The sequence below is a fragment of the Hemitrygon akajei genome, chromosome 16 (genome assembly GCF_048418815.1).
Source record: "Hemitrygon akajei chromosome 16, sHemAka1.3, whole genome shotgun sequence".
NCBI lineage: Eukaryota > Metazoa > Chordata > Chondrichthyes > Myliobatiformes > Dasyatidae > Hemitrygon > Hemitrygon akajei.
Window position 1 is genome coordinate 4,700,538 of NC_133139.1, and position 14,235 is coordinate 4,714,772.

Genomic DNA, 14,235 nt, shown 5'->3' on the forward strand with positions numbered 1-14,235 from the left:
AATCAGAAAAAGCAGAGCAGAGAAAAGCCAATGCACCCAAAGTTATCAGTAACATGAGACCTGCTGTTCACAGTCAGTTAAAGAGTTAAGTCAGAGCACGCAGGAACAGCGCAAGATCAGACTGCAGGATGCTGTAGGAGCTAAGGCTGCAAGCTTGAGAGAGGTTCCATATTAAATCAGGAGAGGTAGAACTTGCCTTGGGTACGGCTCTGTCACGGTACCTCACGCCTCCAGCAGAAATGTGGCAGGTATGTGAGACAACTGAGCACCAAGCAACCAGATACTAAGGTACAGATGTAGGGTCGTGGCCTGAAACGTTGATTGCTTATTCATTTTCATAGATGCTGCCTGACCGGCTGAGTTCCTCCATCATTTTGTGTGTGTTCTTGAGGTACAGATGACGACTCACCACACTCCTTCCCAAGGGGATGTGGAACATCATGAAAGAAGTCAAACGACCAAAGAACAATGTGATAAGTAAATCAAATAACCCCGCTATCTGGGTTTTATTTTAACCTGCTATGATTGATTAGTTAATGACAAACAATTTAGGCACGCCGTTAGTATCTAAATCAGACCCCTTATGTAAGGAATTTGAAAGGAACTTTTGTAAGCAATTTTGCAATGTATTGCCGGTAATTTCTCGTCTGTAAATTGAATTCCTATTTTGCATTTATCATTACAAAATATTGACCATACCATGGGACCGAACCGATACTGTCACTTGACTAATAGAACTCACAAGAGAATATTAATCTGGGTGCATAATGCACTTATTTATAGTCAGCATCTGTCTGAGCCTTTTTTTCTTGCATTACGGAAAGTAATTTACTTTTCTTGAATTATAATAGGTTGGCTTATTGATTGGTTTTGGATGCAAATGTTAGAGTATTGCACATTAAAAGCAGAATGGTTCAGCAGTAGTGCACATTGCCTCATATTAGCCTTCAATAAATATCAAGGAAATATATCCTGGCCTTTATATGAATGAGATTTGAACAGACACAGCTTGGTTAAACTTTTTTGATTTGTGAAGCCCCGCATCAAAAGGTACTGGTATATAATCTGAACATAACACACACAAAATGCTGGAAGTACTCAGCCGATCAAGCAACATCTATAGAAATGAATAAACAGTCAATGTTTTGGGCAGAGACCATTGATCAGGCTACCATTCCTTGAAATATACATTGCCTGAAAAATCTGCATAATCCCATGTTTACTATTAGAGATTAGTATTTGATGTTTAGTGAAGAAACGAATTAGGTAATGGTCTGTTCTGTTCTACACTTAAAGGCCACTTTATTAGGTACACCTGCTCATTAATGCAAATATCTAATCTGCCATCATTTGGCAACAACTTAATGCTAAAAAGCATACAGATTTGTTCAAGAGGTTCAGTTGTTGTTCAGACCAAGCATCAGAATGGGGAAGAAGTGTGATCTAAGTGACTTTGACTGTGGAATGATTGTTGGTGCCAGAAGTGTGGTTTGAGTCTCTCAGAAACTGCTGATTGCCTGGGATTTTCACACACGATCTCTCGAGTTTACGAGAGTGGTGTGAAAACATAAAAAGCAAAACATTCAGTGAGTGGCAGTTGTGTGGGTGAAAATGCCTCGTTAATGAGAGAGGTCAGAGGAGAATGGCCAGACTGGTTCAAGCTGGCAGGAAGGTGGCAGTATCTCTAAACGCACAATACATCAAGCCTTGAAGTAGATAGGCCACAGCAGCAGAAGACCATGAATATATATTTAGTATTCACTTTATTAACTACAGGGGGTACCAAATAAAGTGGCCACTGAATATTCTGTACACACCTGAGTGACTCTACTCAAGTTACTGCTTGGCTTATGATTTTATGGGAAAAATAGTTAAGAGTCTTAAAAACTGATAATTTAAATTAAATGTGATGTTAAGTTGAACTTTAAAAAAAAATTTCACAATGACTCATGGTATTCAACCCTCTTTGACAGTCACAGAGAAAAATTTATAAAACAACGGTTCTACAACGGGTAGTTAAACTGCCCAGTGCATCACTAACACCAGCCTTCCTGCCATTGTGGGCATATATACGGAAAGGTGCCAGAAAAAGGCCAGTAACATCATGAAGGATTCCACCCACTCTGCTCATGGACTGCTTGTCTCACTCTCATCAGGGAGGAGGATACGAGGCATCAATGCCAGGACCCAGACTTAAAAAGAGTTACTTTCCCCACGCAGTAAGGCTGATCAACACCTCCACCCACTAACCCTCCCGTCCACACCCCAACCACCACTACTTTATCATTTCCTGTCAGTCATCTTATGTACAGACACTCCTGTGCCTAGCGTCACTTTATGGACGTACAATTAAGCTAGGTATATCAGCTATCTTATGTATTTATATTTATTGTGCTTTTTATTATTATTGTTTTCATTAACTTATTGTGTTTTTGTACTACTTTGGAGCTGGAGTAATAATTATTTCATTTTTCTTTACATTTGTGCACGGAAAAGATATTAAGCAATCTTGAATTTTGGGTGGTGCTCTGGTTGTGGAATGTAACATGTGGAGAGTTTGCAAAGTAAGTCCATTAATATGTTACAACACACACTGAAGTGCTGCAGCAACTCAGCAGGTGAGACAGCCAGCTTGTACACATGGAGGGGAATGATCAATCAACACTTTGGGTCAAGACTCTTCTCCAGGACTGGAAAAAAGGAGGCGGAGCCAGAGTAAACAAGGGAAGTGGGAGGAGCACAAGGTGGCAGGTGACAGTGAATCCAGGTACGAGGGGGTAAGGTGAGAAAGCAGGGGAGGATTTGGAAATGGGAAAGGAATGGTGTGAGAAGCTAAGAGGTGATAAGTGAAAGCGGCAAATGACATGAGGAGGAGTAGAGAACAAGGGGAGATCATCCACGATCGTCGTGAAGGACTGGACAGGATCGAGGAGCTATGATACTTATCCCCATTTCTATCGTCTTGTACGCTGGGTAATTATGGGATTAGCTACACTATTCCCATCCTATCCTCCATCAACTCTATCATCATCTTCCCAACATTAGCCCAAACATCTAGTCTGAATTTACAAGGATAAGTAAATTTAGCTGATTGCTATTTTATATTTTGGCAGAAAAGTGAGGAGTCCATATTATGCCTTAACAATCTCTGCTAAACAGGCTGACAATGTATCACAGCAGAAAATTGTTTCATGTTCATGTTCCAGCATCTGTTCTTTTTCAAATTCTCCTTAATTTACAAACTAGTCCAGTGCACTCTGCCTAGATCTCCATCGATTTCAAACTGCGATAGGTTGTGTCATGCAGAATGCTGATGAACCATCATCCTCGATACAGGGGCCCACCAAGCATTATTTATCTTGTTGCATGCATCGAGTACAAAAGCCAGCTTGGAACTGTGCTCTGGACAATTGCATTAACATGGTACTGAATATGCTTGATGTCCCTCCGAAAAGAAAACTGTCCCACCTCAAAAATGTCACCACAAAGCCAGAACAGATAAGTTCTTACAGAACTCGGTATTCTCAAGTGCATTTTTAGGACTTTAAGTGAAGGTGCTTCATGAGCTAAAGATCCAAATTCCATCATTGACATTGCTAATGGGAATTCATCACTCTGTTACTGATTTGACTCTCAAAACCTTGTCAAATCCTTCACATAGCTGACACGTTTAATTAAATTAGTTTTGTCCCATATCTGAAAGACATGTAAGTTTGCAGGGTGGCACAGTAGTGTAGAGGTTGGCGTAACGTTATTACGGTGCCAGCATATCTACAGTCAGAGTTCAATGCCCGCTACCGTCTGTAAGGGATTTGTAGATTCTTCTCGTGACCACATGGAATTCCACACAGTGCTCCGGTTTCCTCCCACCTTCCAAAGACGTACAGGTTAGGGTTTGTAACTTGTTATTCCGGCACCAGAAGCATGGCAACATTTGCAGACTGCCCCCAGCACATCCTCAAACTGTGTTGGCTGTGGCCGCAAAGCATGCATCCTGAGATTGTTTCAATACTTTGATGTACATGTGACATGTACATCAAAATAAGGATAAATCTTTAATCTTTAAATTAGCTCCTATAAATTACCCCTTGTGCACGGGTAGTAGGAGAATTTGGAATGTAAAAGAGATTGGGTTCCAAGGTAGTAAGAGGAGGGAAACAGGTATGGGACAGCATAGGTGCAAGGAGCCAAATGGCTTCTTTTTTTGTCATAAGAAAACATGAGTAATCTTCCAGTCAACATGAAGCAAGTAAGATTCATGATTCACGATTGTTTGTTATCTTTCTTCAGTACACGAGTATAAAGGAAAATGAAATGATTGTTATTCTGGATCTGATTCAGCATAAAAAACACTATAACCTTGAAGTACACAATAAATATAAATAAAAAATCAATCCTATGAAACACATCGTACAAGTAACTGCTATATACATCAGAATCAGAATCAGGTTTAATATCACTGGCAAATGTTGTTTTGTGGCAGCAGTACATTGTGATACATTGCAGTAAATTGCAGTAAGAACTATATCTATATATTTAAGAAGTTAAATTAAATATGTAGTCAAAGAAGAGAAACAAAGTATTGCAGTAGTGTTCATGGGTTCATTGTCCATTCAGATATCTGATGGCAGAGAGGAGGAAGCTGTTCCTGAAATACTGAGTGTGCATGATGGCAATGAGACGAGAGCAGACTATATAAAGTGAGGCTAGGTGATGTGTAGATAGTGGCAGTGGGGTGGGTTGGTTATGGAGGTGTGGATCAGCCTAACTGCTTAGGGAAAGTAACTGATTTTAGTCTGGTGGTCCTGGTGCGGGTGCTACGTAGCCTCCTCCCTGATTGGGAGAGGGACAAACAGTCCATGAGCAGCGTGGGTGTGGCCTTTTTCCATCACTTTTCTTTTCATACAGTATGTAGTGTGGGATACAATAATTGACTCAAACTTAGCACTGCACTTTGGTGTTCATCATTCTGAATGGCTCTGCCTTCGGCTGGTGTAACTTGACGATACACAGCCAAGAACACAACTGGTTACATCACCATCTGGCACGGAGGGGCACGGCACAGGATTGGAAACTGTTGCAGAAAGTTTTAAACTCAGCCAGCTCCATCATGGGCACTAGCCTTCCCAGCATCGACACCTTCAAAAGGCAACGCCTCAAAAAAGGTTGCATCCATCTTTAAGGACCCCCGTCACCCAGGACATGCCCTCTTCTCATTGCTACCATCAAGAAGGAGGTACAGGAGCCTGAAGACTACTCAATATTTCAGGAACAGCTTCTTCCCCTCTACCATCAAATTTCTGAATGGGCAATGAACCCATGGACACTTCCTCACCATTTCCAACCTCCCTTTTTGAACTACTTATTTAATATAATTTGTTTTTCCCATATGTACTTATTATAATTTATAGTTTTTACTATTTTGTATTGTAATGTACTGCTGCCATAAAACAACAAATTCCCTGACATTTGCCAGTGATGTTAACCCTGATTCTGATTCTAAATTGCAGCATCTGCTGGTGGGACTAGGGAATGTGCTCAGGGTAGCTGTTTATTCAGTGATCTGAGTCTGGAATGGATTTGTTGTCACGGATGAGACAGGATCCTGCAGCAAAGCAAGATGCAGCAATGAGACAGAACCATGAGGACTGAACAGCCAAATGTCTGCGAGACAAATGCTGCTTATTACTGAGAGATGGAGGGTAATAGGTATCATGGTTTACTTATAACGGGAAAGTTAATAGCGAAACAGAGAAGAGGTCTTAGATAAATAACCTCAGGAGCATAAGGTGCTGATCACCGATATAATTCTGACATGGTATTGGGATAATAAATGTGGAAAATTAATGCGGGAGGCAGAGGCTGAGGATTTCCCACCAACATGAAGAACCTGTATTTACTTCAGATTCAGTATCTGTTTAATGTCACCGGCATACCTTTGTTATTTTGTGGCAACAGTTCATTACATTGCATAATTTAAAAAACCTAAATAACAAAGAAAATATATGCATTATATATAAGTTAAATAGGTAGTGCAAAGAGAGAGAGAGAAAAAAAGAAAAGAAATAGTGAGGTAGGGTTCATGGGTTCTCTGTCCAGTCAGAAATCTGATGGCAGAGAGGAAGAAGCTGTTCCTGAAATGTTCAGGCATCTTAAACCCTTTAGAGTTGGATTTATTTTTGAAGTGTTAAAATTGTTTTGCTTTGAAGTGTGTCTGCCAGCTTCTGCGCCACATGAGAATTTCTCTTTCAACGTGATAAACACCAGCCTGATCACTTGGAAAATTTCAGCTTTCTTCAAAGTAACACACACAAAATGCTGGAGGAACACGACAAGTCAGGCAGGATCTATGTTGGGGAATAAACAGTCAATGTTTTGGGCCGAGACCTTTCTTCCGGACTGGAAAGGATGAGGGAAGAAGCCAGCTCCAGCTTCTCACTTCATTGCCCTCTCCCACCCACCCACCTACCTTCCCCCTCAACTGGTCTCACCTATCACCTGCCAGTTTATATTCCTTCTCTTCTCCAGTTTCTTATTTTGACTTTTGCTCCATTTCTTTCCAGTCCCAATGAGGGGCATAGATAGAGTGAATGTTCACAGTCAGTCTCCCAGGACTGGGGAAATGAAGAGCTAGATTGCCTCAGTTTAAAGTGAAGAGGGAATGATTTAATAGGAACCTGGGGGTGGGGGGGTGGGGCAACTCTCTTTATACAAAGGGAAGTACGTATGTGAAATGAGTTGCCAGAGAAAGTGGTTGAGACAGGTACAATAACAACTTTAAAAAGGTGGTTGTACTGGTACTGTACTGTGCAAACATCATAGGCACGTATGTATAGCTTGGGTGCCTAAGACTTTTGCACAGTACTGTAGTAATTGGTGTCTATTGTGGACTGAGAGTGGGAAGGGGGCAGGGAGAGGGGAATCATGGTTGGGAGAGGGGAGGGAACAGGAAGAGCCAGAGAGACATTCTGTAATGATCAGTAAACCAATTGATTGTAATCAAATGACCCTGCCTGCTGTCTCAGGGCTGGAACTGTCTGCATCCATGCCACCCTTCATTTCCGGCACCCCTTCTCTAGCACATACTCCCACGTGCCCTACTCTCACCATTCACAACATCCTTTGTTCCTGCCAGATTTACAAACTCACTCTCCACTCCACATTGACAACTATAGTGCTGTGCAAAAGCCTTGGGCACTCTAGCTATATATACATGTGCCCAAGACTCTTGTACAATACTGTACATGGAGAGGAAAGGTTTAGAAGTGTATGGGTCTTGCCCTGGCAAATGAGACGAGCCTTGGATGGGAGGCTGGGGGTGGCATGAACCAGATGGGCTGAAGGACCTGTTTCCATACTGTGTTACTCTGTGGTTCCATAAAAGTTAAACTTCAGTTTTCGTTGGCGTCTCATCCTGTTGATATTGTGTTTACCTTGGAGAAACCAGAGATTGCAGATGCAAGAATCTGGAGATAAAAAAACAAGCTGCTGGATGAACTCAGTGGATCAGGCAGCATCTGTGGAGGGAAATTGACAGGCTGCATTTCGGGTTTGGACTGATGGAATCTAGATGAATGGTTTCAACCTGAAGCGTTGACTATCCATTTCCTTCCCCAGACACTAACTGACCTGCTGAGTTTCAAGAGGGGCTTGTTTTTCCTTTGTGGATGTCTTGCTGGAGGAGTTGGTGTGAAGGGTCAAAGTGTTAAGAATCATGGGCCAGTTGGTCAGTCTATCCACTCACCGTCCTCCATCAGAATCAGGTTTCAAACCACTGACATACGTCATGAAATTTGTTGTTTTCTGGCAGAGTTCAAAGTAAATTTTATTATCAGAATGCACATATGTCACCATATAAACCCTGAGATTAATTTTCTTGTAGGGATATTCAACAAATTTATAGAAAAGTAACGTTAACAGGATCAATGACAGATCAAGCAGAGTACAGAAGACAACAAACTGTGCAAAAGCAAATATAAATACATAGCTATAAATAACAAGAACATGAGATGAAGGGTCCTTGAAAGTGAGTTCATTGTTCAAGGACTCTTCATCTCATGTTCTCATTATTTATTGCTATTAAATTAGAGTAAAAATTACAATAAAGTACAAAATAAATAAACAGTGCAAAAGATGAAGAGGAAGAAAACAAGCAGAAGAAAATTCCAACAGTAATTTACTTATTGACTGTCCTAAAACCTTGTAAACTTGAATTTTTAAGAAGGAGCTGACCATACTAAGCTGGTTCACCCCTGCTATTAGGCCTTAACTTCAAAACCTGCTTCTAATGGTTTGAGAACAATCTCACTGATACAGGTTACCAAATCATATTTGAGGATGAACATGACTGCCTCTCATTCCAGCCTGCTGCTGATCTTTTAAGTTTTATCCACATCCACACTTGCCTCTTACATATTTCAATCACTTTGTTTATCACTCTTCCAAACCTGCGTGGCTACAATTGACACTGTCCCAGCTTTGCATAGAAGAGGAACATCCTGTTCTCGGAACCACTTAAATAAAGACACCATATTCAATTCAAGGTACATTTATTATCAAAATACTGTATGTTTGCAGTATACAACCCTGAGATTCGTCTTCCTCACAGACAGTCACAAAACGAAGAACCTTGGAACCAATCCATTCAAAAAAAAACATCAAACCCCTCTCACACCCAAGCACAAAAAATACACAAAAATGAGTGAAAACACAGAATATAAGACATAAAATTAAAAAGTATATTTCAGTACAGTTCAGGCCAGTTTAGTTTTCATTATTTGCAGTCTGCCCCGATTCAAAAATTGTCCAGAAGTAGTAACAAAAGAGAGCAATCTTTGCCATCCAGTCTATCAGCAGACCATCTGTGGCTAACAATGCTGCAAATATCCAGCTATGCCTCCCACAATTTCTTCTCCAGCCTCCCACAGTGTACCTACATATACTTGATCAGCAACTAGAAATCTGCCCATCCACAAACATTCTCAGTCATCCATCAGCTCTTCTTCTGTAATGCAGTCTATCACTAAGACTTCCTTGTCAATTTCCCCTCATTCCAAAATTTTCATGCCTTTCTCCACCAACATAAAAACAGAGACAAAATATTAGTTCAGAGCTTCACCAATGTTTCAGTATTTAATTTTCATTAATACTAATGAAAGACCACCAAGCTGGATCATTCAATGGTTATTCAATATTTATCAGGAGTGCTGTGTACACAGGGCCTTTAGAATTGTCAATGATCCCCCTTGTCTGTGCGCCTTGACCCCCTACCATCAGGCAGGAGGTACCACAGCATTAGGACAAGAACTGTTACGATGGGAAACAGCTTCTTCCCCCAGGTTGTGAGATTACTGAAACCCCTGCCACCACCCAGGTCTCATCATTTATGAAGCACAAGTGGTGTTATGCTGTTTACTTTTTAACTTGTGTTGTAAATGCACCTTATTATTTGTTAATTTATTTGTGGTAATATTACTTTACGTGTATGAGTTATATGCACTGTGTTGTGCACCTGGGTCTGGAAGAACATTGTTTTATTTGGTGGTATACATGTGTATGGTTGAATGACAATAAACCCGACCAAGAGTCATTGGTGCACGGAAGCCATGCCAACTACGACAAATTATTCTCTCTCAAATGCCCAGTTAGTACTCTTTTGAATGCTGGAATTGACTCTGTTTCCATCACTTGAACAGCTAAAATTCCATATTGTTACCGCTGTCTGCACAAATAAACAAATAGATTTTCCTCACATCGATTGTATCATTAAAATTAAATATTAAATCAAAACATTATCTGCTTTTCTCCCATTACAAATATTGTTTCACTTTGCCGAATGTTCTGTGAATATTCTGTCATATTTTTCCAGCATTTGCAGTATTTCTTTCTTTTGTCTCCCCCTCCCCCACCCTCTGTCACTGCACTGCACTGTAAACACTTTCCACCTCTTTTTATAATGCTGCTTTTTTGTAAATACATGCTGGTATTTATGTATTTATTCCATATCAGTACTTCTAACTTAATTTTATATATTTTTTATTCTTTGTAATTGTTGAATGTTGTCCTTTGGCTGCATGTCACATCACAGCACAACAAAATCCTGAAACATGCAGATGTCTGTGGTGAATAAAGTTGACCATTGACCCTGCATCCTTTGAAACATGTGGGATGATTTTAAACTAACTTTTCCCTCAAGTCCCTCTCCAAAGAAATCACACTTCACTATAAGTACAAGCCTGATCCAGTTCCAGAATCAGAATACCACAAATTATATTATCACCAATCAGTTATAACAGATAGAACAATCCAAAATAACCGTCCCAATATCATAATACAGGATAAGCAAGTAAGAACTTATTTAATAGATATCGCCATTCCAAAGGCTCATAACTTACAGAAATCAGTAAGTGAAAAACACCAGAAATATGCTGTTAAAAGAGGAAATTGAAAGACTTTGGAACATGAACAGGGTATGCATCATCCTGATAGTAATATATACAACTGGTGTCATTTCAAATGCACTACACAATAGCATTAACCAATTAGGGCTACACAGTAATATCAATGTAAATCTTCAGAAAGTCGCAACGCTAAGCACCACTAGAATAGTCCGAAAGTTCCTAGCAATTGACAAGTGAGCATGCCCTGCTATGCTCATACCTCAGGTTTTACCAGCATGAGCTGAGAGAAAAAAAAATAAAAATATTATTATTAATAATAAAGCAATACATATAGCAGCTGAAGTTATAGAGTCCTTAAAGTGTCCATAAGTTGTGGAATCAGTTCAGTGGTAGGGCAATTAAAGTTGATTGAAGCTATCCCCTCTGGTCCAAGAGCCTGATAATAACTGTTCCTGAAGGATAATAACTGTTCCTGAACCTGGTGGTGTGGCTCCTAAGGCACCTGTACCTCTTTCCCAAGACAACATTCAGAAGAGAGCATGTCCTGGGTGGTGGGGGTCTCTGATGAGAAATGCAACAATAAGGTGACCCACTTTTCTGGGTCCTCACATTGTCCCTCTCATTGTGGTTTGAAATTGGATATGGATCGCTCTCTTGGACTTTGAGTTCTTCTACTGATATTTTTATGCATCTCACGAGATCTTAATGAGTGTGTTTTAAATCTGGGTTACCATCATGCCACATTTCCTGCTAATGTTTCAAACATCAACAGATTCTGATCCATCATTTAGCTAAATAAATCTGTGTCATTATGGGATTTGGACAGAACAGCTTTTGTAAGACTTGTACAAGAATCTAAGGAGCAAAAATAGAACCAAATACACTGTCTCTTTCAGGTCTTTGTAAGAGCATTACTCGGTAATTGTTAATTTGTCGTCTTTGCTTCAATTATATTGTGCATTTACAATTTGCAATGATTGCATATTTTAAACAGTTTTCTGCAGGAAAACCAATTTAATCTCATTCTTTCCTGTCAGGAAACAATAGGAAGAAGAGGGTGCAGAAAGGTTTACCAGGATGCTGCCTGGGTTAGAGGGCATGTGCTATAATGAGAGGTTGGACAAACTTGGGCTGTTTTCTCTGGAGCAGCAGAGGCTGGGGGGAGATCTGATAGAGGTTTAAAAGATTATGAGAAGTATAGGTAGAGAAAACAGACAGTTTCTTTTTCCCCAGGGTTGAAATGTCTAATGCCAGAGGGCATGCATTGAAGGTGACGGGGGTAATTTCAAAGAAGATATGAAGGGCAAGTTTTTTACACAGAGAATGGTGGTTGCCTGGAATGCGCTGGCTGGGGTGGTGGTAGAGACAGAAACATTAGAGACATTCAAGGGATGTTCAGATAGACGCATGAATGTGAGAGGCATTAGTTCAGTTGCCTCCTTGATTAGTGATTGGATCGGCACAATGTTCTGGGCTTAAGGGCCTGTTACTGCTCCATGCTCCATGTTCAGAGAGAGAAGACAGGGTCTTGTTAGGTTATAAGTTCCAGCATTAACCATGCCTTCTTTCTGGTGTCGAATGGAAACCCTGAGATACGCCTCTTCCTGAATGGGCTGAGCTGCTACTCTCTGAGCTGTGAGATCCAACAAATATCGGAATGTATTTATACGGGGAAGTGCGCTGCGGATGGAATACTGAAGCTGTAGACAGCCCAGCCACTGGGGGCGGTGTGGCACAGCGTCCACGTTGGAGTCAGTGTTTACTCAGCAGAAGACAAGCCATAGTGTGTTCAAATGCAGATTTCTGCAACATTATATATATATATTTGTGACTGTATCTTACTGATATCTTATTTAAAACAGAGATACAGAGAAATTGCTTTAGTCAGAGGGTGGTAAATCTGTGAAATATGTTGCCACAAGCGGCTGTAGAGACCAAGTCTCTATAATAGTATTTCTACTAATTTGATGCTATTCTTTACAGCAGAGCCACCCCCCCCCCCACCCCCAGCTTCCTATCCCTCTGATACAATGTATAACAATGGACTTTCATCTCCCAACTACAACCATCCTTCAGCCATGACTCAGTGATGGCCACAACATTATATCCAACAATCTGTAAAAGTGCAACAAGATCATCTGCCTTATTTCTTATACTCTGTACATTGAGACTTTGAGTACAGTATTTGCTACACTTTTTGATACTGCATCCCTAATGCACTGATACACACCCTGCTGGCTGCAGTCTTGTCCTATCATCTGCCTGCCCTTCCTGACAGTCTGACTGCTTACTACCTATTCTTTTTTATCATCCATCCTATCCTGAGCCCCTTCACTCCTGTTCCCATCCCCCTGCTAAATTAGCTTAAACTGTCCCCAACTGCTCTAACAAACCTACCCAATGATCTAAGAACCTGGAGCCCTGCCCCCTGCACCAGCTTTTCAGCCACACATTTATCTGTCAAATCATCCTGTTTCTACCCTCACTGGCCCGTGACACAGGTAGCAATCCAGATATTTCTACCCTGGAGGTCCTGGCTCTCAGCTTTCTGCCTAGTTCTCTAAATTCTCTCTTCAGGACCTCTTTGCTTTTCCTTCCTATGTCATTGTTACCAATAGGCATCCGTTTGTCTTGTGAGACCATGGATTTGCACCTTGGAAGGTTTCCAGGGTGCAGGCATGGGCAGGGTTGTATGGGAAACTGGCAGTTGCCCAAGCTGAAAGCCTTCCCTTCTCCACGCCACCGTTGGTGTCCAAGGAAAGGGCACTAGGACCCATGCAGCTTGGCACTGGTGACGTCGCAGAGCAATGTGTTGTTAAGTGCCTTGCTCAAGGACACAACACACTGCCTCAGCTGAGGCTCGAACCAGTGACCTTCAGATCACTAGACCAATGCCTTTATCCACTAGGCCACGTGCCAACATGTAGCAAGATATCTGGCTGCTTTTCCTCCCCTCCAAAATGCTGTGGGTATAATCTGAGACATTCCTGACCTTGGCACCTCAGAGGCAACATACCACCTGGGTGTCCCATTCACATCCACAGAATCTCCTGTCTATGACTACTGAGGCCCCTATCACTACCACTCCCCTCCTCTCCCTCATTCCCTTCTGCACCATGGACTTATGCTCAATGCCAGTAACCTGGTCTCCATGGCAATCCTGGGTGTTCATCCCCCACAACAATATCCAAAATGGTATACTTAAGATATACTTTTTGTGAAATGTTATGGGGAGAAAACAGGAGAATGGATTTGAGAGGGAAAATAAATTAACCATGATCAACAGCAGAGCAGGGCTGATGGGAAAAATTGTCTAATTCTACTCTTATGTCTTATGGTCTCACTATTTAAATTACTTCAGCTTCTATTTTCCAGTTGTTGTGTGGGATAATTTCATGGTCAGCAATAATAATGAGGTCCTGGTTCAGATCCAAGATCAGAAAAGTGAACAGGCAGCACAAATTTGTAAGCTACAGGCAGAACATAGAAATTAGAGCACAGTAGAGACTCTTCTTCCCACAATGTTGTGCTGACCTTTTAGCCTTCTCTGAGATCATTCTCAATGTCCCTCCCATATAACCCTTTATTTTTCTATCATCCGTATGCTTATCTAAGCATTTCTTAAATGTTCTTAGATATAGATTAAACTTGGATTTGGCCCTCTGTTTTGGGAAATGTCAATAGTTGACATTATTCATTAAAATGAAGTAGTAATAACTTAAACATAATGAGGTATAAGTGTTTGAAAAATAGTGATCATTTCATCTCTTACTGTCTTCCTCCTTGGGAAAGCATGGCTTCTCTTCTGCTGTAGCTGATGGAGCCGGTACCATAT

The 14,235-nt window shown here is 41.0% G+C and overlaps 1 protein-coding gene across 6 annotated transcripts in view; it reads left to right on the top strand.

Moving 5' to 3' along the window:
- Positions 1 to 14,235, top strand: part of LOC140739708 (leucine-rich repeat and immunoglobulin-like domain-containing nogo receptor-interacting protein 3) — a 162,827-nt gene that overhangs the window by 58,584 nt on the left and 90,008 nt on the right. For 2 of the 6 annotated variants that reach the window (XM_073068138.1, XM_073068139.1), the window contains exon 2: positions 342 to 477. The exons of 2 other annotated variants lie outside the window; for them this stretch is intronic. Coding sequence is in view for 1 of the 4 variants with exons in the window: in XM_073068135.1 (XP_072924236.1) it covers positions 240 to 248 (9 nt within the window). In the remaining 3 variants the exon portion in view is untranslated. Of the gene's footprint in view, positions 1 to 121; positions 249 to 341; positions 478 to 14,235 lie in introns of those variants that run through there. 2 more of the 6 variants (XM_073068137.1, XM_073068135.1) reach the window with 2 other exon arrangements.